The following is a 23,699-nucleotide window of genomic DNA, read 5'->3' on the forward strand; positions in this document are numbered from 1 at the left end:
AAGAACTCTTGCTAAATTATAAGAGGGCAATAAGCTTATATTAAAATGTCCTTGGAACATAATTTGAAGATTCTCAAAGAAAGAAAATGCAAATTCACTACAGCATTGTCCGTTCCTGCAGGAATCTTATCCAGAGCTCAAGAAATCTTCGAGTTTGGAAGAGACGTCATTGCTCATCAAATCTATATACTCGGTTTTTGCTTAAGGCAGGATTCTGCCCTGGCTTCTGACGAGATGAAATATCTAAAGTACATTTGCTTATATGTATTATATAATAAGGCGTAAGAGATTTAGAAGACCACTTTTTTCTTTTCTCATCACAACTGTATAGCTTCAAATAGAAATGGAAAACCGCGTTTGAAAACTAGCAGGGACTGTGTTTAGGCGGAGTGGTGGCGTATGAAAATATCTTTTTTTCTGCTTCTCAAATTTTTTATAGAACAATTAATTGTTTTTTTTTTACACAATGAAAAACTTGATGAAATTTTCAAGTATAAGTTTAACTAATAATGGGTGCCAAAAGATCCAAAAAATATTAAATAAATATGATTTTTTTTAACAAACTAGAACTTTATTAGCTTTTATAGGCTTCCAATCTGAGTAGAGATTTGAGCCAAAAATCCGTTAAAAGCATTTTTTCTCTCTTAGTAATGATCAAATCTTTTTGTTTTTGTTACAGCATCATTTCGTATCTTTTTGTGACAACTTTACCATATGTGAAAATGAAAAAAAAAATGAATATAGGAAACATATATGAAAATAACTAATATATTCACCACTTGTACAAGGCTTGCGCGTCATAAGGTCAATCTGAGGTCAGGGGTAAAACTAATCTCAGCGAGATGGGTAGAGACTGAAAATTTGGACTGACGTCTACTACCCATCTCAGACTAGTCCCATACAACGTGATTCGGGCTTTTTTGCTCCGACTTCGGCAGCTCGTTTCAATAAATACAGGCTGAAATAAATTATCTGCCCGCCTCAACTTTTTCCTTTGAACATCCCTTAAAGTGTCTATCACTATAAAACTTTCCTTTCTTACCTTTATAATGTTTAAATCCAGTAAAATATAAAGTCGTTTATTTTTCCTGACAGCATAATGGCTGTTTGCTATTCATTTAAACCTTCGCTGCTGAAGAGTTCCACAATAATCTGTTTCCAATAATTCGTACTACTACTATTTCTTATAAGAATGATCTATAGTATGAATTATTGGAAACAGATTATTGTGGAACTCTTCAGCAGCGAAGGTTTAAATGAATAGCAAACAGCCATTATGCTGTCAGGAAAAATAAACAACTTTATATTTTACTGGATTTAAACATTTTAAAGGTAAGAAAGGAAAGTTTTATAGTGATAGACACTTTAAGGGATGTTCAAAGGAAAAAGTTGAGGCGGGCAGATAATTTATTTCAGCCTGTATTTATTGAAACGAGCTGCCGAAGTCGGAGCAAAAAAGCCCGAATCACGTTGTATGGGACTAGTCTGAGATGGGTAGTAGACGTCAGTCCAAATTTTCAGTCTCTACCCATCTCGCTGAGATTAGGGTAAAACAACCAGCGCTGCAGTGTAAACAATGCTAGACCGAGAGTATGTGAATCCCTGGTATTAGACTCAATTAGATAATTTAGGCATAATTATTTAATTTAGATAGATTGATGATTTCACTAATTACTTATTTGAAGAAGAAAATAATAAATAATCAGGGTTTGAAGACAGGAAACCTCGAAGTATATCCCGTTTCGAATTTGCTCGGTGTTCTATTTTCTACGTGCAAGAGGTTTATTATGTCAGCTCAGGTTGTATTTTCTTGCAAGGAGATTGATGATATATTCAATACAAGTTCAACAGTTGCATGTATTAAAATTTTCAATGTTTACAAAGATTTAAGATGCTACGGAGTACTCCAAAGCTGTGCTCAACCAGGTTTTTTTTTCTGAAAACAGCTGTCATTTGAACTATGTTGAAATATCGACAGGACTGAATGCAATATTAGCACGCAATATAATGGTATCAGCGTTTTGTCAGTTCTTTAATTTAACTGTTTTGACATCACACTGCTGCTGTTAGTTTGCTCAAAGCACTGAATGTAATCAATGATTTGAACTGAATCAGCAGAGGAAAGTACAGTATGCTTACATTTGTCTATAACTGTGCTGTGAAAAAATTATCAACATGTACAGTTGGTACTTTTACTGAGGGTAATTACCTATGCTTTGATTGTACATGTATATATACAGTGAAACCTATCTAATCCGACAATCACATGCACTGGGAGATGAATTTTGTGTCGGAATAGAAAGGATGTCAGATTGAAAGAGTAAAATAACATTAAAATTAGTAAAATGGGAAGAAATGTTAGGTTGGAATTTACATTGTGATTGATTTCACAGGTGTCGGATTAGACAGTTTTCAGTGTATATACATTTATATAAGTTTTGACCACTTCTAAAATATTTACAGTAGGCCCCTATGCAGTATGTTATTATCAATTTGACTTAAGTGTGTACAGTTTAACATTTTGTCACATTCTATGATAACAGCTGCACTCAAGCTAAAGGGCAGACGCCTCCTAGCCGGAAGCTTTACGACTGGAACCCTAATCTCTTGCAGCAGCCTATTTCCTTGTCAATGTTGATAATATGAGTTGACCAGTCACACAGCAGGGCGTGAATTAGTTACGCTGGGTGCATCTGTCGAGAAAGATTGTGACATAATGCAAAACTGCACGCTTAACTGAAATTAATAATAAACGTGGGATATGTTTATGATCAACAGAGGGAGATGAGGATTCCAACTTTCTGTGCGAGTAATTGTGGATGTAACAATGAATCAGATGTAGAAAGTTTTATAGTGAAACTTTTATACCTCACATTGTTTTAGAGCTATTGTAAAAATAAATTTTTGGACATGTAACGATGTTGACCTTTGACAAAAGATTAAGGTCAGACATCCACTAAAGGTCTCAGAAAATCAATTGTTTAGGGGTCCAAGCTGTTATTTTTCTCCTGAAGTTTTGAAATATGAAAATCTCCCCAAAACTTATTTTAAAATTTAATATAAAAGGTGTTTAATAAATTGGATTGAATGGATTCACTACAGAAAATATAAAAAAGTTATGGACTTTATCATGTCCGTTGATGTATTGTAGAACCATATTACAAAAGGTGTAATGGTCCTTTAATACATTAAAGAACATGAATATGATAAAATCCATAATATTTTCAAATCCTATTGTGAATCATTCATTCAATCCAATTTTAAACAAAAAATATCACATGGAAAGAATCAGTCATAGATTTAAAGAAAGTTTCAAATGATAAAAATGTAATTCATTCATTTTCATAAATTTAAATATTTAATTTAAATACACATGTATTAATTAAATCAATATACATGTACTGTTGAGGTCAAAGGTCTCTGTGAAATTGTCACATTTCAAATGAAAAAAAAAACTACTGGTAGACAACCTTCAACATAATAATTATACCTTCAATATTCATGTGATGTAATACTTGTAGTCATTTTTATAAAACAGAAACAGGTATTAGTATTTTTCACATAATTAGCACTTGATGATGTGTAAGTCATTGTGTATTTTGCATAACTTTTCAACTCCCAATTTTTTTTGTTCAAGACAATATAACTTTTGGTCATTTTTGTTATTTATAATAAAAGATAACAATATTTTACTCATCTCATCTGGAAATACATATACAATAAAACATGCTTATAACAAAGAACTACAAATGCCAGGGACAGATAATTTTGCTTTGTTTTAACCATATTTTTTTTTTATATATCTGTTAGTTAAATTGCTTTTATATTTTTAAGACAGAGAATGAAAATCACTTCACTATAAGCTTCAATTCATTATTCTTGTTGCAGACTGAATTGACTAGTATTAATGCCAGGCTTTTTCTTCACACCTTAGCCATCCAGATTAAATGTTTGGACTTATGTTGTTCTTTCATCATGGAAATACTGCATGGAAGAAGCTTTTTGTTGTAGATATGTAAAAAATGCATTGAAAACCTCAAGATCCAAGCCCGTGCAAAAATTGAACAACTGATTATTTTTCGGTACCATTTCATGGTATATTTTAGAATCTCTTTGAACAGCACAGAAATTTGGGTCTTTGAAGTGAAATCAGCAAAAATATGGACCCTCCTCTCCAATCTCCTATGTTGAGTTGTCGTTCGTTCCTCTCTCAGACACTCTCCTTTGGAATGTATGAGCTGATGGAAGATAGTGCCTCTTTTCATCAGAAAGTATTTTCAAATAATCATGGCCATTGTGCTCTGGTGCCTGTCAAATTAATTAAGAAAGTAATCAGTAATTAATCATGCACGCAATCCACAGAATATTTAAAATATTTGCTAAAAAATAGTTTATAAGTAAACAAACTTTTACAGATATATACAATTGCAATTGGTGTATATATATATTTTTAAATTTAGTCTGTAATTTCAAACATAAATTTGAATTATATTTATGTATTGCCTTAACAGTTGCAGATGACTCTTGGTCAAATTCATGCTGTCCATCAGTAGCTGTTGGATGTTTATCAGCCTTTGATGCAGTTTCTACTAAAATAAAAAAAAGTTAAACATTTAACTCATTCCCTGCAGTCTGTGAAGTATATCTTTTAATAATCACTTTATTTAATAACTATTTTAACTGGTATCTGAAAAGGTGTTAAATCAGTCTAATTGCCAAATAAACATATTAGTTTACCTGTTCTTTCTGAAAAACAAGATGGGGTTGCTGTTACTGGCTTATAAGATCTTGCATATTTATTAGGAGGCCTTCTACTAAGTGTTCCCTATATGAATAAAAACAAAATATCATACAATCTACTTAGATATATATATTAACCTTTTAAGAAAATATTATACATTTAAAAGAACACACATGCTACAGTCGCCTGTGTGTTACAGCGTCTGCTCTAGAGTTGAAAAGTAAGGAGTCAATCCTTACGTCGCGGGTTCGAATACCACTGTGGGACGTGGAGACCGGTCCTTCGGATGAGACCGTATAAACCGAGGCCCCGTGTCACAGTAGGTGCTGGCACGAAAAAGATCCCTCACTGCTCAAAGGCCTTGAGTGCTGAGTATAGGACAAAATTTGTAGCCCTCCACCGGGTGGTGACGTCTCCATATGAGTGAAAAATCTCGAGAGGGACCTTAAACAATATACAATCAATCACATGCTACAGGTTCAGTAACACTGATCATTGATTTATTCAATTTAAGATTTTAACTGCAAAATCGGGCACCACCTTTAAGCATAGTGTCTGTCATATCCCCCCCCCCAATAAATTGATTTTCATTTTAGCATACATTGTGCAGTCAGGGAGGTCTCATATAATTTACATCTATTAGTCAACATTTTTAAAATCTAATTCTACAATTTTATATCAAAATTAAATAGGGATAAGGAATCACTGTCTATTTAGTATATTGTATCATAGGTACATGTATGCCAGGCCAGTGACATCAACACTAGTGGGAAACGTGGGATAATTTATGCATAACGGGTCTACTAGTATCGTTGATGCTATAGAATACTATACAGACTAGACAGCGATTCCTTAAATGTAGTACATGAAACAGTTGTAAACATGTATAAAACACATATGTATTTAAAATCCAGTCGATTTTTTTTACGTATTGCATTCTTACCTTGTGGGAAAATATTGTAGGGACTTTGTTCTTGTTCCTGTTTTCTAGCTGCATTTGGGATCTCGGCCAGGGTATTGCTCAGCTAGGTCTCATATGCATCTTACATGTAACGTACGTTAGCTTTTGAACAGATGTTTTCGTGGGCAAAAATGACTTTTGTGTAACGTACGGTTGTCACCATCGTTGAGTCCATGGAATATTATGCACATTTTTACATTTCCGGAGGATCCAGAGTTTTTTCAGAACATGAATTAGTGTTTCAAAGTGGCAAAAGAACTAAACGGATACCGAGTCTCTAATGACGCTTCGCCATGTTTTACCCCTGACCTCGCTTGACCCCAACATCCGCCGCAATGCATTATCGGAATGTACAAGTCGAGAATCTTAAAAAATTAAGAAAGTAGAGAAAAATCGGATTTGCCAACATCCATTTTAGTAACATAATTTATGTCAATTTGGTGATATCATCTTATATGTTCTTTATGGTATTTTTTTATGCAAAAAAAAAAATTCAATCTTTTGAAACACAAGCATGGATTGCATAATTGGCAGCAATATTTTTTTTGATATTAATGTCCAAGAAAATGGTGACCTTAGCCTGACCTTACCTCTAATATAAAACGGTCAAATTTAATCTTACTGATACATTTACCATAACTTAGTGATATTGTCTTCTTGAATTCGGCGAAAATTTCGTTAATTTTTAAATACAAGAAATAAGAGAAGAATCCTACCTTAAGGAAGCTCTTAAGACTTGGACTTAGAGAAAATATCATATATATGTGCATATGGAGACTTCATTCATTTTTAGCATAGGGTACATGCATGCACCTGCCTCATTTCCATAGGAAAAAATGTTCCAAGACAATGCACTACTGAGTATATGTGAGGATAAATCACTGCTGTTTACTTCGAGTATAAATAAGAATTTATTGTTATTTATCTTGCCTCTACGGGCAGATCACTCTAACTGCATAAAACTACCCTATAAACAGAGCTCTTTAGTATGAAGTGTTTAGAGTTTCCTTAAAACACCAATACAGGGGGAAAACATTGAAAGAAATAATAGTTATGCACTCTCACTATATTAACAATAGAGCAAACCCCTTTAGCAGAACATATCACAAATTTCACAATTTTCAAATAAACATTCTTGATTATTTGGATACATTTGCCTTATTTACAAAAGAGGCATGATTTTGATTTCTTTATGCACTTTCACTGTAAGATCATTAAAGCCCCTCCCTAACCTCGGAACCCCTGACCCTAAGGTCATTAATTTTACAATTTTGTAGAGGGTCAATGCTTATTACAATCAAGCCAATAGTTTGACTATTTGATGTCCATGGATAAAAAAGATTTTTTTAGGATACCACTAAAATTAATCGTATAAATCTTGGGACCGAGAACTGCATGGATCATTTTATTCCAAACACGAGTTCTCCTAGCTAGGTCATAGATTTCCTATATTTGAAATTGATCCAGCAGTTCCTGTCGAGATCTGTGGAGAAGAAGCAAATGATAACTACGACATGTCATCCGCTGTAAGTAAAGTACCTAAGCCTCACGGCAAATATATATAGAGGAGCTAAGTTCACCCGACCCGATACATATCTCGCTAAATTAAATGAAATCCTTCCCAACAAAAAAAAAATAATAAACAATACATTGGGTACAATACAAATGAAAAATTATCGAAAATAAATAAGATATTTTACTATACAAATGAAAAATTATACTATTCTTGAAAAGATTTTTAAAGAATTTTCCTATATATTTCAATGTAAAACTTTGGTCGGCCATTGTGGCCCCGCCCTACCCCCGGGGGTCATGATTTGAACAAACTTGACTCTACACTACCTAAGGTTGCTTCCATATAAATATGATGAATAACGGCTTTGTCATTCAATTCTTGAGAACAAAATTTTTAAAGAATTTTCCTAAATTATTTCTATGTAAAACTTTGGTCAGCCATTGTGGCCCCGCCCCACCCCTGGGGGTCATGATTTGAACAAACTTTAATCTACACTACCTGAGGATGCTTCCATATTAATATGATCAATTATGGCTTTGTCATTCTTGAGAAGAAGATTTTTAAAGAATTTTCCTGTATATTTCTATGTAAAACTTTGGTCGGCCATTTTGGCCCCGCCCTACCCCCGGGGTCATGATTTGAACAAATGTGAATCTACACTACCTGAGGATGTTTCCCCATAAGTTTCATCTTTCCTGACACAGTGGATCTTGAGAAAAAGATTTTTAAAACATGCCACCAAATTCATTAATTCCCAATTATCTCCCCTTGAATGAGGGCATGGCCCTTCATTTGAACAAACTTTAATCCCCTTTATCCACGGATGCTTTGTGGCAAGTTTGGTTGAAATTAGCCCAGTGGTTCTTGAGAAGAAGTCGAAAATATGAAAAGTTTACAGACAGACGGACGCCGGACAAAATGTCATCAGAAAAGCTCACTTGAGACTTCGTCTCAGGTGAGCTAAAAACATACAATAAAAAGGATTTTTTAACCATACAAATGGAACATTATCTAAATAAAAATACAATTGGAAAATTATACAATTCAAATAAAAATTATACAATACAAATGAAAAAAATATACAATACAAATACAAAATGATACAGTACAAATAAAAATTATACAATACAAATAGAAAAGATCGAATATTGCAATGTTTAGCATGCCATAGATAACAGACAACGCAACATGTGGGATGGAAACAGATACGGCAATATAAAGTCACTTTATTTAGTTACTGATAAATAGTTTCTGATAAAGTGTTTGTGTAGTTGCCAGTGTACCCTGTATCAACATACTGATTTTCATTTCGTTTCTTTGGTAAGTGAGGGATAAGGCCTCAGTGTCGGAAAAATTGACTTGTAATAAAGACTTAAAAATAAGTCTTATACATTTTGTAATAATCACTTAAAAAGAAATACTGGCTGAACTTTTCCAATCATCAGTTTACATTGTAACGCACGTTAGTATGTTTGAGATATTTGTACCAAAGATCTTAGCAAGTAGGTTCTGTGATATTAATTCCATGAATGAAAAAGTAATGACATTTACCAAAATGTCTAGCAGATGATGTAGTAGCTGTATATTATTGGCAAGATTCGTAGCAAAAAAGATTCGTCTTCCTTTGCTAGCTAAGTTATACATACATGGTACTTGCAAGTCCTGTTTTTGCCAACGTTAACTACTTTGTTGAAATTTTCTTGAAGCTTACAATTTTCTAAATGCAGAAGCGGATGTCAAAATCTAAAAGTGTATTAAGGTTTCGCCAAAGGTCAACGTGTCTAAAAAATTATTTTTACAATAGCTCCAGAACTATGTGTGGTATAAAGTCAAAATGTTTACATTTTGTAAATATATCATTGGTTAAAAGATAGAAAGTATCACTTGATAACAAATATTTTAAAAAGATATTTTTTGAGAAAAATATATCAGAAAATGTACATATTTAAAGAGATTTGCACCTGCTTAATTCTGTCCTTTTTGTGAAAACCATCATTGCAGAAATAATATATGTTTATCATTGAAGGACAAGTTGGACGTGAATGGTCTCTGAAAGGCTGTTATTGAAAGCATGACATGTATAAAGACAAGACCCTGTAGAACCCGCCATTTGCAATGTACTTTCGCTTTCAAGTCTTAACATTTGGACAAAATAAACAGGACAAACAACTTTCCAGAGGCTATCCAAGTCCAACGTGCCCTTCATTGTTAAACATATTTTGTTTCTGCAGTGATGGTTTTCACTAAAAGCACGGAATAAATTAGGTGCATTTTCTGAAAAAATATGCGTATTTAAAAAGATTTTTTCTCAATTTAAACATTTTTTCCTAGTATTTTTTATCAAGTGATACTTTCTATCTGTTAATCTATGAAAAAATTATAAAATGTAAAAGTTTTAACTTTATGCCTCACATAGTTTTGGAGTTATTGTAAAAATAATTTTTTGGACTTGTTGACCTTTGATGAAACCTTAATAATTAAAAAATATTTAGAATCAATTGTTATGCCCCGTAACCGAAAATTTGGAGGTATATAGTTTTTGCTCTGTCCGTCCGTCTGTTTGTTTGTCCGCAATAACTTCAATCTTTCCCAGAACTTTTCATTGGGTGGAACTATGGCTTTTATATTTCACAAATGTACTCCTTATGACAAGACTTTGACCAAAAGTTATGGCCAAGGTTAAAGTGTTTTACAAAGTGGGTCAAACTAGAAGGTCAAGGTAAAAAAAATATTTATATCAATTTAAAGCTAGTATCACAATGAATACAAATGTGAAGTATGAAACTTCTAACCGTTCAAAAGTTATGATCAAGGTTAAAGTTTGGTATTTTTGCAAAAAGTGGGTCAAACTCCAAGGTCAAGAGTTCAAATTTGGTGGTACCAGAAGAAAGGTCTTGTCACAAATGATACACCTGTGAAATATGAAAGCCATAGCATCACCCACTACAAAGTCAGAAATAAAGATTTTGCAAACAAACAGACAGATGGACGGGTAGGGCAACAAGATGCCCATGGGCCACATCGCTCACCTGAGAAGCTTTGACCATTCTGTTCTTTACCAGATTTCCCCCTTTTAATACATATTGCAACCTCACCCTACCCCACTGATCATAATTTAGACATTTTGAAATCTACACTACCCCAGGATGCTTCCATGTGCAGATAAGTTTCAGCTTTTCTGGCCAAGTGGTTCTTGAGAAGAAGATTTTCAAAGATTTTTCCTATATAATTCTATGTAAAACTTTGATTCCCCATTGTGGCCCCGTCCTACCCCCGGGGGTCATGATTTGAACAATTTAGAATCGACACTACCCAAGGATGCTTCCATATAAGTTTCAGCTTTTCTGACCCAGTGGCTCTTGAGAAGAAGATTTTCAAAGATTTTTCCTATATATTTCTATGTAAAACTTTGATTCCCCATTGTGGCCCCGCCCTACCCCCGGGGTCATGATTTGAACAGTCTAGAATCTACACTATCCTAGGTTGCTTCCACCTAAGTTTCAACTTTTCTGGCTCAGTGGTTCTTGAGAAGAAGATTTTCAAAGCTTTTTCCTATATATTTCTATGTAAAACTTTGATTCCCCATTGTGGCCCCGCCCTACCCCTAGAGGTCATGATTTGAACAATTTAGAATCTACACTACCCCAGGATGCTTCCACGTAAGTTTCAGCTTTTCTTGCCCAGTGGTTCTTGAGAAGATTTTCAAAGATTTTTCCTATATAATTCTATGTAAAACTTTGATTCCCCATTTTTGCCCCGCCCTACCCCCGGGGGTCATGATTTGAACAATTTAGAATCGACACTACCCCAGGATGCTTCCACATAAGTTTCAGCTTTTCTGGCTCAGTGGTTCTTGAGAAGAAGATTTTCAAAGATTTTTCCTATATATTTCCATATAAAACTTTGATTCCCCATTGTGGCCCCGCCCTACCCCCGGGGGTCATGATTTGAACAATTTAGAATTTACACTACCCCAGTATGCTTCCACATAAGTTTCAGCTTTTCTGGCTCAGTGGTTCTTGAGAAGAAGATTTTTTAATGACCCCACCCTATTTTTGTCTTTTCTTGATTATCTCCACTTGTGAGGAAACTTGGCCCTTCAATTTAACAATTTAAATTTCCCTTTACCCAAGGATGCTTTATACCAAGTTTGGTCAAAATTGGCCTAGTGGTTCTTGAGAAGAAGTCGAAAATGTAAAAAGTTTACAGACGGACAGACAGCTAGACGGACGGACGGACGACGGACAAAATGTGATCAGAAAAGCTCACTTGAGCCTTCGGCTCAGGTGAGCTAAAAAAACTATCATAACCACGAATCTTCGAAGAGAAGTTTTGAATAGTTTTGAATATTTTTTGTGCCCGAATCGATAGATCCCGGCGTATATTGTTTTTGCCTTGCCTGCTAAATTTCTGTTTGTCTTTCTGTCAACTTTAACCTTCGCCACAACTTCTGAACCATAAGAGATAGAGGCTTCATATTTAATATGCATACTCCACTTATTAAACTTTTATTAAACACATCTTGTTTATAAAATGTTCAAAACAAGATTTTTATTTGTGTCTATCTGGTATTATTAATTTTAACCTCTGAAGCTAACTGAGCCCTAGAGTATACCACAGCCTATTTTACTACCCTATGATATCCGGTGAATCATCAAGTGGTTTGAGGACTTATTACGTATACATACTACAGTACTTATTTAGAATCGTGTTTAAAGTTGATTTGTTTATCCTTACCATGAAAAACATATCGTTTGTATGTATATTATATTCCAATGTAGAAAAACATTTGCACGAATAAGCGATATAGTTCACGAGAATGTTCGTTTAAAAAATTGGGTTTAATTAACATGTGTGATTTTTGTCTAACTATGATTTTAAAAATGAGTAATTTTTGAAAATGAATTTTTGTGATATTTCGTTGCCATGGTAACAGGATATTTTTTAAAAACCCATGGGTATAACTAAATTTTATTAAAATTAAGGATGTGCTCTTTCTATCCCAAGTTATCAGATTTTCTTTACATGTGTGATTTTTGTCTTACTATGCCTCTAAAAGTGATTATTTTGTGAAAAATTGTGATATTTCGTTGCCATGGTAACAGAATATTTTTGAAAAAAAATTGGGTTTAATTGAATCTTATTAAAATTGAGAATGTGTTCTTTTTATCCCATGTTATCAGGTTTCCTTAACATGTGTAATTTTCTTTTTTTACACTTTACTTCTAAAAATGGATATTTTTGTGAAAAAATGAATTTTTCTGATATTTCGTTGTCATGGTTGTTACAGAATATTTTTAAAAACCCATGGGTTTTATTTCATTTTATTAAAATAAAGAATGTGCTCTTTCTGTTCCATGTTATCAGATTTCTTTATCATGCGGGCCTTTTTCTTAATATGCTTCTAAAATATGTTAGATTTTAAGAAATATTGTAAAAAGTGAATTTCATGAAACACTGTATATTAAATTGACGTTCAGCACCTTTTATAAATCCTGAATAATTTTATCCTTATGGTAATCATTAATCATTTTATATGTACTTTTCAGGAAAAAAAAGAGATTTATTTATATTTTTTTCATCAGAAGAGGTCTGTTCCTGCGTTAAATAATAGCTAAATTCACAATATTTTCAATTTTTTGCTTGGTTGCCATGTGCGTTTACATGGTGCATTGTTTCCATGGCAACAAAGGCTGACCAAAAAAAATATGTCGTCCAATGATGTTCCCTTGGTCCATGAAGCAACATATTAAAATTTTGTAAAAATCTGAATTGGTCATGAATCACCCCCTGCCTGGTTCTTACAAATAGCTGTACTTAAGGTAGGATTCTTCTCTGGTTTCTGACTAGATGAAATATTCAAGGTATATTTGCTTATATGTCTTATATATTTAGGTGTAAGAGATTTAAATACCATATTTTTCTTTCCTCACCACAATTGTACAACTTTAAATAGAAATGGTAAACTGCGTTTGAAAACTAGGAGGGACTATATTTTTGGCGGATTGGTGGCGTATGAAAATATCTTCTTTTCTGCCTCTCAAAATTATAATAGAACAATGAATTTAGGTACAATTTTTACACAATCAAAGACTTGGAGAAATTTTCAAATGTAAGTTAAATTAATAATGAGGGACTAAACTTTCAAAATATATCAAATAAATATGATTTTTCAAACAAACAAGAACTTTGTTAGCTTTTAAACGCTTCCTATCAAAGTGAAGATTTGAGCCAAAAATCCATAAAAAGTATTTTTTCTCTCTTAGTAAACGATCAAAACTTTTTGTTTTTGTATCATTTTGTACATTTATAAGGCTACTTCATTATATGTGAATATAAGAAAAAGTTAAATATAGGAAGCATATGAAAATAACTAATATATCCTAAAAAATTAAGAAAAACAGAGAAAATTCGGATTAGCCAATATCCAGTTTAGTTAAATTATTTATGTAAATTTGGTAATATTATGCTATAGACCTGATATAGTAATATGTTTTTATGCAAAAAGAACAAGCATTAAACTTTTGAAATAGAAGTTGGAATCACATGATTGGCAACAGTTATTTTTTACTTTTAATATCAAGGAAAAAGATGATGACCTTGACCTGACCTTGCCTTTAATATAAAACGGTCAAATTTAATTTCACTGATACTATCACTAACTGATGTTGTCTTCTTGATTCTGTGAAAATTTCGTTGATTTTTAAATATTAGAAATATGAGAAGAATCCTACCTTAACTTTTCAACATTCAGTTTTACATTTACATTGTATTATACATTTATTGACTGAGTTCGGGGGCAACATGCGTTTTTTCGGACCTAAGAACTAAACTGTCTCTGAGGCCTTTAGGACGAAGGCAGACAGTTTGGTTCGAGGGTCGACAAATCGCATTTTGCCCGAAAACATAGTCAATAGATGTTTTGTTATAGATTTCATTTTCTATAGATTTTTTGACATTTAAATATTTTGGACTGTCTTTAGTGGTGTAACCTCAGGTCCATCACTGTTGAATACTTAATCTATAACAAATGAAAATTACATTAAGCTACGCCCATTCTGTAATGTAAGCGTTCCAACATCTCATCGACCGGTCCAATATCTCACTCAGCGGTCAAACATTGCGTTTTTTATGCCCGCTCAGCAAAACATTAGAAATGTTATACTTTTTTCCGATATATTTATATAAGAACAAAATTTAAATGGTATAAAAATACTGTACATATATTTTTTTCTTAAGTACATGTAAAGGGGTTAATTTGAGAAGGATTTTATTTTGTGTTTTCCAGTCGTTTCCGGAGAGGAAATTCAATGTAAATAAAATGTAGAGCCAATGATTTACTTCCTTACTTGGAACTGAGGTTTATATATATAAGTATAATCACAATCCATAAATTCGCGCAGATTAAAAATAGATTTTGTATTTTATGGGAAAAGTTTTAACTTCCAAAGGATAACTTTGCCTTAATCCAAAAAATATATTTGGTAAGTATTTATTGCGGACACGTTAATGTCAAAGATTCAGGTAAAGAATTAAGAAAATTAAGTACAATAATCAAGATTTTGCAGGCGCGGATCCAGGAATTGAAGTTAGAGGGGGCGCCAGAAGTAGCAAGGGGTCTGGGGTCCGCCTTGAGGCCCCCAGTGGGTCCAGGGCAGAGCCCTGGTGGGGGACCCAGGGGGCGAAGCCCCCGGAAGCTCCTGGATTCTAGCGATTTTGTAGGGTAAAAATGAGGTCTACCAAGTATACATATTTACATTTTCTAGACGAAACTGTGATTTACGTTAATTTTGATAATTTTAGGGGGGCGCGCGCGCCGGGTGCTCCCCCCTTAAATCCGCCACTGTTTTGCCTATTAAATATAAGCCATTAGAAAAAAAATATACAACAAAAAAATCCTTAGAAGTTCCTTGATTAAATTCCTAATTATGGAGTCATGTTACACATTGTACATCACCCATCACATCATATAATTTTCGTTTAAATTAGTTTAAGCCTGTGTACTTTTGACCGCACACGTGTCTCATTTTACATGTGAATATACGACAGATTGATGTTATCTGATAGGAAAGAAACTTTCCACCGAAATCCTGGTTTGGGGCCATAAAACTTAGACGAGCTCACTTTTGATCTCAGTCTCACTTTCCACAATTAATTCCTGTGGAAAAAGTGAGACTGAGACCAAAAGTGAGCTCATCTAAGTTTTATGGCCCCCAGGCCTGCTGTGTTGATTTTGGGACAAAGCTTTTGTCTTGATCTTTGGTGCGACCATTCAGCATTATTTAATCGTTCAGAAAAGAATTTGTTTTATCAGTAACATTCGACTTTTGGCAGATGACTAAATTATTTAATAACCACTATATATGACCCTGATATGCTTTCTGTCTCAAACGTACACATGCATACTACCAGTATATAGTTTATTTTAAACATAGGGATTTTTACTTTGTGAAATACAGGAATACATCTCACTGCAGTATAATTCAGTGTTATTTATGTCTAACTACAAAATAAATACTGTTGCTGAGATATAAACGTTTTTGGAATTTTTTTTAGACACCAATTATGTTTAAACTGACTAAACAGGCCCGAAAAAACTTTATTTTTAGTGGAGGGGAAACATTTTCAGCTTGGAGGTACTACAAAAAACGCTATAAGACGTTTTAACGGGCACTACATAAAAGAAAAGTTATAAGACGTTATTACTGAAAGGACATTAACATAAAGTAGCGAATTTTTCGACACTTATCTAAATATCGACAAAAATATTTCGGCACCCCTCCCCCGTGCCCTACACCCTCGCTCGGACCCTACGGTCATGTTACAGAAATTCTTTTGCTGTATTGTCACGTTATGTGTATTAGTGCTCATGAAACATATTTGCTAAAATTATCCTCTTACTTCGTTACACTATTCTTATAGCACAATCTGATAGTCAAAATGCACGTCGTAGGCGATTTTATCATCAGATTTCCTCACGGACGTAAAAAATCATAAACAATGTTAAATGGATTTTCCAAAACATAGCCAACAGGAGGCCAATGGGCCACATCGCTCACCTGAGCATATGGGCTATTAAAAAAACAAATCAGCTCAGTATTGAAAAGTTTACTTTTTGGCGGTGGGGGTTGAATTTTTTATTACTTGAAAAATTGTCACTTTATCAATAAAGCACACATGTATAATTTGTCATACTTGAGAAGAAGAGTTTTAAAGATTTTTCCTAATAGATATATTTCAATGTAAATATTTAATTGCCCATTATGGCCCCACCTTACCCCCATGTGTCATGATATGAACAAACTTGAATTAACTCTTACTGACGATGTTTCCATATTAATATCGCCAATCTTAGCTTTGCTGGTCTTAAAAAGAAGATTTTTAAAAGATTTTTCCTATGTATTCCTATGTAAAAAATTAATCAGCTATTGTGGTCTGTCCTTTCCTCGGGGGATCATAATTTGAATAAACTTGAATCTACACTACCTGAGGAGGCTTCCACATGAGTTTCTTTTTTTCTGGTACAATGGTTCTGGAGAAAACAGATTTTTAAAAAATCCTATATATTCCTATGTAAACCTTTGATCAGCCATTGTGGCCCCGCCCTACCCGCGGGAATCATGATTTGAACAAACTTGTATCTACATTTCCGAGGATGCTTCCATATGAGTTTCATCTTTCCTGGCCTAGCGGTTCTGGAGGAGAAGATTTTTTTAAAAAATCCTAGATTTCTATGTAAAATTTTGATCAGCCATTATGGTCTTGCCCTACCCCCAGGGGTCATGATTTGAATCTACGCTATCTGAGGATGATTCCACATAAGTTTCCTATTTACTGGTCCAATGGTTCTGGAGAAGAATTCTTTTTTTAAATCCTATATATTCTTATGTAAGCCTTTGATCAGCCATTGTGGACCCGCCATACTCCAGAGGGGGGGGGGGGGCATGATTTGAACAATAAACTTGAATCTACACTACCTGAGGAGGCTTCCACATGAGTTTCATCTTTCCTGGTCCAATGATTCTGGAGAAGAAGATTTTTAAAAGATCCCATTAAGTTTTCATTAATTCATAATAATCTCCCTTTGGTAGAAGACTTGGCCCTTCATTTGAACAAAATTGAATCCCCTTTACCAGAAGATGCTTATTGGCAAGTTCGGTTGAAATTGGCCCAGTGGTTCTTGAAAAGTAGATGAAAATGTGAAAAGTTTACGACGACAACGACGACAACGACAGACAACGGGCAAATTTTTCATCAGAAAAGTTCACTTGAGCCTTCGGCTCAGGTGAGCTAAAAAGAAAGAGATTAATGTTTTCTTTTTTGAGTCATTTCACCCAATTTTTCTTTTATTATTATAAATATTGCTCCTGGAAATAAATTTTTAAAAAGTATTGATATTACTGATTTACTATACATTGACTTGATTCTGTTATGCAAAATAATAGTATTTATTATTTAATATCGAAAAATCTTTGACTTTTTAAAAATCTTTGTTTTTTACTGACATGTTATTTTTTATGAATTTGTTTAGAAATTGCTGCAACTAATCAAAGATATTGATACAATTATAATCATTTAGATCATTGTGGTATACTGTTACAGGAACAAAAGGGAATTTTCACCTCTCCAGTGTGTCTAGTGTTCTCTGCATGTTTATATAATAGTCTAAGAGAAATATGTTTAAATTAAATTAAAATAAAAACATTTTTTTAACTGCTATTTTTTAATTTTTTTTTTTCTGATTGCGCTATCATGATGCCATCATTCAAACATTCTTATGCTTGATCTAATTCTAGCTTTATTATTTATTATTTTTTAAAAGCGATTTTTTAATTGTGTATATAGGTCAAATAAGCCATTCATATTTTTTAAAGATAAATAAGTAAATAGAAAATAAATTTTTACAGATAAAGAAATAAACATATACCCCCCAATAAACCTTCAACAAAAGGTACTAGTGACAAAGAAACAAAAAAAAAAAAATCATAAAGCTAATTTTCATTAAGAAAGTGATTAGGACGGCTACCTATTCAATTCTACTCAGATAGTGAGCTCAGTAAAATTATATGTGAAATTGATATTTTTGGTATTAATTAGATACCGTACACTGTAAACCCTGTCCATCTTATCTTTTTCTTAATTAAAAGCGAGGTGCTTCTTTGAACCGGAAAGTTCTTATGTCTACTTTCTACTCTTTCAAAGAAGTACATGTACATAAGGAAGAAAAAACTTTTCTATAATTACAAGTAAAGGGATTTCCTACGTGAGTAATTTAACTTTGTGTAAAACATTATGTTAAGGTCATTCCTCATCATCGCTACGATGAATACAAGCAGTTTCACAGTGCTATGTCTGCTGATCTTACACAGAAACGTTGCCCAACTGCTGACGAAATCCAACAATTATGATGACGTCAGCAAACAGTGCATAGACAGGGAATTAAGGATTCTTAAAAAAATATTCATGGAGGAAATTGCAAAATTCAGACTAGAAATGAAATCTTTACCTGTCAATACTGGTAAGTATGCTACGAAAAGTCCGAATGATATTTTCTTTTAATGAAAGTGAGAGAACTTTATATATAAAAAAATCGGTTCACTCAAACGTTATCCACTCTCTCGATGTATTGATCAAAACCAAGAAAAGACAAGTGATTCCATGTCATCAAATGCAACTGTAAAGCATACGAAATATAATAGAAGTTTGATTTGAAATTCCTTTATCAAATTCGATAACACTGTCATTAAAACAATTTGATTATAGTGTCAATTATAAGAGAAGAGATAATGTTGAGTTTCTAAGTAAAGCCATAGCCTAGTCATGCAAAGCAAAAAGTGGAAACTAAAAATTAAATTCATCTTTGAGAATAAATTATTTTTATGGAATGGACCAAAAAGGCAATTCAAAAATAATACTTTGCATTATTTTTAGAACCGTTTGTCAGTTGTCCGGCTGGATGGATTCAATTTCAAAGTTCCTGTTATATCTTTGGGTACGACTACGGAAATTGGACTCACGGGAAAGTGAGAGATATATATTACATAAATAAAATAAATAAAATGATACTTAATTGACTTCCACCTGAAATGACATACCAAAAAGAATTGTTTTATTTCTTTTAAATACTTAAGTCTACTTTCAAATAAAACGGTGTCATGAATTCTTGTTTGCACCGGGTCCTTTAGAGTTTTGGGAGATCCTTTTTAATTACCATTTTGTAGAATCAATGCGAGAGAAAGCATGGAAGCTCAAAGTATCTGAGAATCACAAGTAAAGCAGAAGATACTTTTATTCGGGACTACGTAAAAGGCCAAGGACTCACAGGTAAGTTGATTAAATTTATTTCCATTATCATTTTTTTCACAGATTGTTTGCGTCATTTGTCGTTTACATGTATCAGCAATTAATGTTTGCTACCAAATGTCAAGAAATTTTTATTTTGATTTAAATGTATTTAAAGTAATGGGAATTACTAGTATTTATTATCCTTGAGTAACCAAAAATTTAACATATTACACAAAGTCACAACATGCGAACAGATACATGTACATGTAAACCTGCAATGTGACAATCGCTTCAGTTGGGGGATATTACCCTTGAAGAAGTAATTGCATCTTAAAATTCCGCTGTTTTTGTAGATTATAAAACACGTGATTTCTGGATAGGAGGAACAGATGCTGCACAGGACGGGGTGTTCATGTGGGAGGGTCACTCTCAGGAGTTTACGTACACCAACTGGGGTCCCGGGAACCCAGACCGAACTGGCACAGCAGATTGTGTTATCCTGTTTCAGCGTTCACAATATAAATGGCACGATACCAGCTGTTCTAACGACAATAGTTACATCTGCGAAATTGAGTTGTAGATTATATATTTAGATTCTTGAATTATTAATGATACAGTCACGTGACATTTTGTACTTTCGGGGATGCTCACTCCTCCATGGCACCTGATCCCACCTCTGATGTTTTGGAGGTCAGTGTTTGCTCTCTCTTATGTTGTATTGTTTTATGACTTTGATATTGAATACTGTTCGTTATTTTCATATCCTTTATTTGTTAAAAAGGCTTGAGCACGTAAGGTATTTTAGTAGCCATAATCTGATATTACTGAATGAAGTTCATGTAAATACTAACGTCCTAGTATGATAAAAGTACGTAACCTTGTAGTTTTTTTTAGTTTTTGTATTTTTTTACCACAGGAAATAAGATCACCATTTACAAGGTAGTCTTTAATTAGTGAGCACAATATATATATATTGACAGCATATCTTAAGATCAAAAGTAGGATAATCATATTATCGTAAAAATGTTACGCCAGATCTTTTATAAAATATATGCATACATTATAGCTACATAACTGTAGCTCTATAGTTTAATATAAAACCATAACGCTACAGTTCTGTAGCAACATGTATGTATATGAAATTTGCGATTAATTTATTTCAGTTTTTGTTGCCGGTGTTTAAACGTCGATTGACGTATAATAATGAATAACAAATATGCTGTATCTCCATTTTTTCTGCACATAATTCATCTGTTGTAATACCTGTCCTTCCCCTTTTCGTTTACATGTTTCAACAGTTCAAAAGGGAAAACCTTATCAGAAGTAAGAATGGACTCTGTGAACATGAAATGTGACATACCGGTATTTTAAATATCTTCTCATTGTTTTTCTTTTCCAAAATGAAAGAAAAATATAGAACTTTCTTAACACCTCCTTAGTAATCCTTCCAGGCCGGTTATTCTACGACTCCTCTCACGTTGAAAAAAGAACCCCTTCCTAGAAATTCGTAATTCCTATTTTTCACAATATTGTATAATAAAATCTTTTAAAATGAGATATTATACGCGTTAATCCTGGGGCTCAAGGGGGGATAGTTAAGAAGACTGCCTTTTCCTCAAATCATGCACTGCAGCATGGTTCTAATTAGTCTTGCTCTGTCATTTAAATAAAGTATGTGGACATTATTTTTTTGTCTTTTCATTAAATTTCGAATTTCTTCGTATTACGTATTTACGCTGCTAGCTTCAGAACTGTAGCGTTGTAGTTTTTATGCTATAATACCCGGTACCATACCGCCACAGATACATGTAAGATGCAATTAATTTACAGCTCAAGATTTCCTGGACAAAATATCTCTAATTTCCAGCATTAGTCAATCAATTACAATGTACCTTTCACTCCCTTAATCACATTTTTATGAACATGTAAATTTTATCCACCTCCCAATGCAGTATGAGTGCTTGTTTTGATGTAAATTTAAAAAAAAATTAAATGGCAGAAATTTCCCCAAAAGTGAGTTTACTGGCCCATACAGACGACTATAAAGAGTAGGGAGGTGGATAAAATATACAGGTTAATTTAAAAATTGTGAATTAGGGAGTGAAAATCAATACTGGAAAATGGAGAATTGAAATCAATGATTAATACCATACCAGTAACTGTTTTACGATTTACAAACTTTAGAATGTTACGTACAAGTAGCGTTATGTGCGACAGAGGCAACTTCAACTTTGCAACAATATTTGTTGTGTCCAAAAAGTCCAAAATTCGTTTGACTATCTTCTTTTACTGAATGGCTAGATTGATTAATTGATTTCCTCCGAAGCATGGCCAGGGCCTGTAACGAGGTGATCATTTGCTCATATCGTACTGATGGCCTAACGGTTAATAAGCTGTTCATTCAAAAATGTTGAGCGGAAATCTATGGTTACATGTAGCAGAGTAAGACAACAAGATTACTTGTAGTTTTATAAACAGTACGCGTTTGAATAAAAAGGCCAGTGAATGTAAAACCCTAACAGGGGCTATGGTTACATACTTACACTATAGGAAATGTTAATTGAAAGCAACAAGATTACCTGTAGTTTTATAAACAGTACACGTTTGAATAAAAATGCCAGTGAATGTAAAACCTTAATAACATACGAGGTAAAATAAAGAATATTTAATTAGTTACAGTTGTACCTCCCATAGGCGTCGGAAGCAAATGGAAAGTGGGGAGGGGGGCTAATTGAAAGTGGCGGGCTAAACCAACAAAAAATAGGTAAACCTCAATTTTCAATGCCTATATAATGTATATATTTGCAAAAAAAGGGGAGGCTAAGCCACCCGCCTAGCCCCCCAGCCCCCCGACGCTTATGCGTTCCGACGCCTATGCCTCCTCTCTGCATGTGCATAATCTAGGACACAAGGCTCACGTCTACTATTCATAACGGTACAACAAATATTTTACATCTACTGTATATATCTGGGATTTTTAGCTGCCATTTCATGTAACTTACATGCTAGTAAATATTTAAATGCTGTTATTCAAGCATATCAAATTAAATACGCAAACATATTTAACGCAGTGTTCAAACTGAAAACTAGGAAACAGTATTTTCTTTGAAGTTATCGCTGTTATAATTTTAAAATACATTCCTTTTTGTAAAAACAAACAATTATGCTTCATATAATTAAAAATAAAAAGATCAATAAAAACATTCTCTAATTTCTTTTATAATTACGATAAAAAAAAAATCATTTATTCTATCATAAGTATTTTCATATTATGTTTATTTTGCATAACTTTGAAAAATATATGTATCATGCATATAAATAGTTTATTTCACAAATTGTGAAAAGTGAAAAAATGGAAAGAAGCTGAGTCAAAAGTCTAAAAAAAAAAATAAAGAAAGGGAGTGTAAAAGAGTGGAGAGATAAAGATAGAGATCGAGAGGGAGAGAGAGAGAGAGTGGGTGAGAGAGAGAGAGAGAGAAAGAGTGTGTGTGTGGGGAGAAAGAATGTGTGGGAGAAAGAGAGAAGAGTGGGGAGGGAGAGAGAGAGAGAGAGAAAAGTGTGTGGAAAGAGAGAGTGTGTGTGGGTAGAGTATGGGAGGAGAGAAATAGAGAGAGAGAGTGGAGAGGGAACAAGAGTGTAGGGAGAGAGAGAATATGGAGAGAGAGAGAGAGTGTGTGTGGGAAGAGAAGAGTGTGAAGATGAAAGAAGGGGGAGATATTGGAGAGAGAGAGAGAGAGAGAGAGAGAGAGAGAGAGAGAGAGAGAGAGAGAGAGAGAGAGAGAGAGAGAGAGAGAGAGAGAGAGAGAGGGGAGAGTGGAGTGGAGAGAGTGAGAGTGCAGGAGAGGAAAGAGAGAGAGTGGAGATAGAGATTGGAAAATTGAGAGAGAGAGAGAGAGAGAGAGAGAGAGAGAGAGAGTAGGCAGAGGGGATAGGGAGAGGAAAGAGATGGAGGATAGAGAGAGGGCAGAGATAGGGAGATTGAGAGGAGAGGGGGTGGGAAGTAGAAAGTGGGGAGAGAGTAAAAAGTGAAGTAGAAAGAAAAGAGAGTGGGAAGGTTTTCTGCTATTTATAAACCCGTCTTTTTCAATAATTCAACAATGAATGCAATGAAGTTACATGTACCCATTTTTTGTTTTTGTTTTTGGCTTCAACTCCTTACATAGGATCTCTGTATCGGTGCAATTATGTGCGTGGAG

The 23,699-nt window shown here is 33.7% G+C and overlaps 2 protein-coding genes and 1 long non-coding RNA gene across 3 annotated transcripts in view; 2 read left to right on the forward strand and 1 right to left on the reverse strand.

The window, feature by feature from the left end:
• LOC134260031 (uncharacterized) overlaps window positions 1-15,219 on the forward strand; it is an 89,865-nt gene extending 74,646 nt beyond the window's left edge. The window contains exon 11 of the mRNA XM_062742615.1: window positions 15,208-15,219. The gene's annotated coding sequence lies outside the window, so the exon portion shown is untranslated. The remainder of the gene's footprint in view (window positions 1-15,207) is intronic.
• LOC134259960 (uncharacterized) lies at window positions 4,471-6,061 on the reverse strand. The gene is made up of 3 exons (XR_009990437.1): window positions 5,685-6,061; window positions 4,738-4,825; window positions 4,471-4,589 (listed from the first exon to the last, which is right to left on the reverse strand). It is a non-coding gene; the product is annotated as an uncharacterized LOC134259960 (long non-coding RNA).
• A 3,283-nt stretch (window positions 15,220-18,502) lies between the features above and the next one.
• LOC134260040 (perlucin-like protein) lies at window positions 18,503-21,188 on the forward strand. The gene is made up of 4 exons (XM_062742627.1): window positions 18,503-18,736; window positions 19,150-19,241; window positions 19,440-19,542; window positions 19,857-21,188. Exons 1-4 carry the CDS (start codon window positions 18,511-18,513, stop codon window positions 20,081-20,083), a joined length of 648 nt encoding a protein of 215 aa, XP_062598611.1. The 5' UTR covers window positions 18,503-18,510; the 3' UTR covers window positions 20,084-21,188.
• Window positions 21,189-23,699: the final 2,511 nt, after the last annotated feature.

The sequence above is a fragment of the Saccostrea cucullata genome, unplaced genomic scaffold (genome assembly GCF_032062105.1).
Source record: "Saccostrea cucullata isolate Sc308-1 unplaced genomic scaffold, CSIRO_AGI_Scuc_v1 ctg1160, whole genome shotgun sequence".
Lineage (NCBI taxonomy): Eukaryota > Metazoa > Mollusca > Bivalvia > Ostreida > Ostreidae > Saccostrea > Saccostrea cuccullata.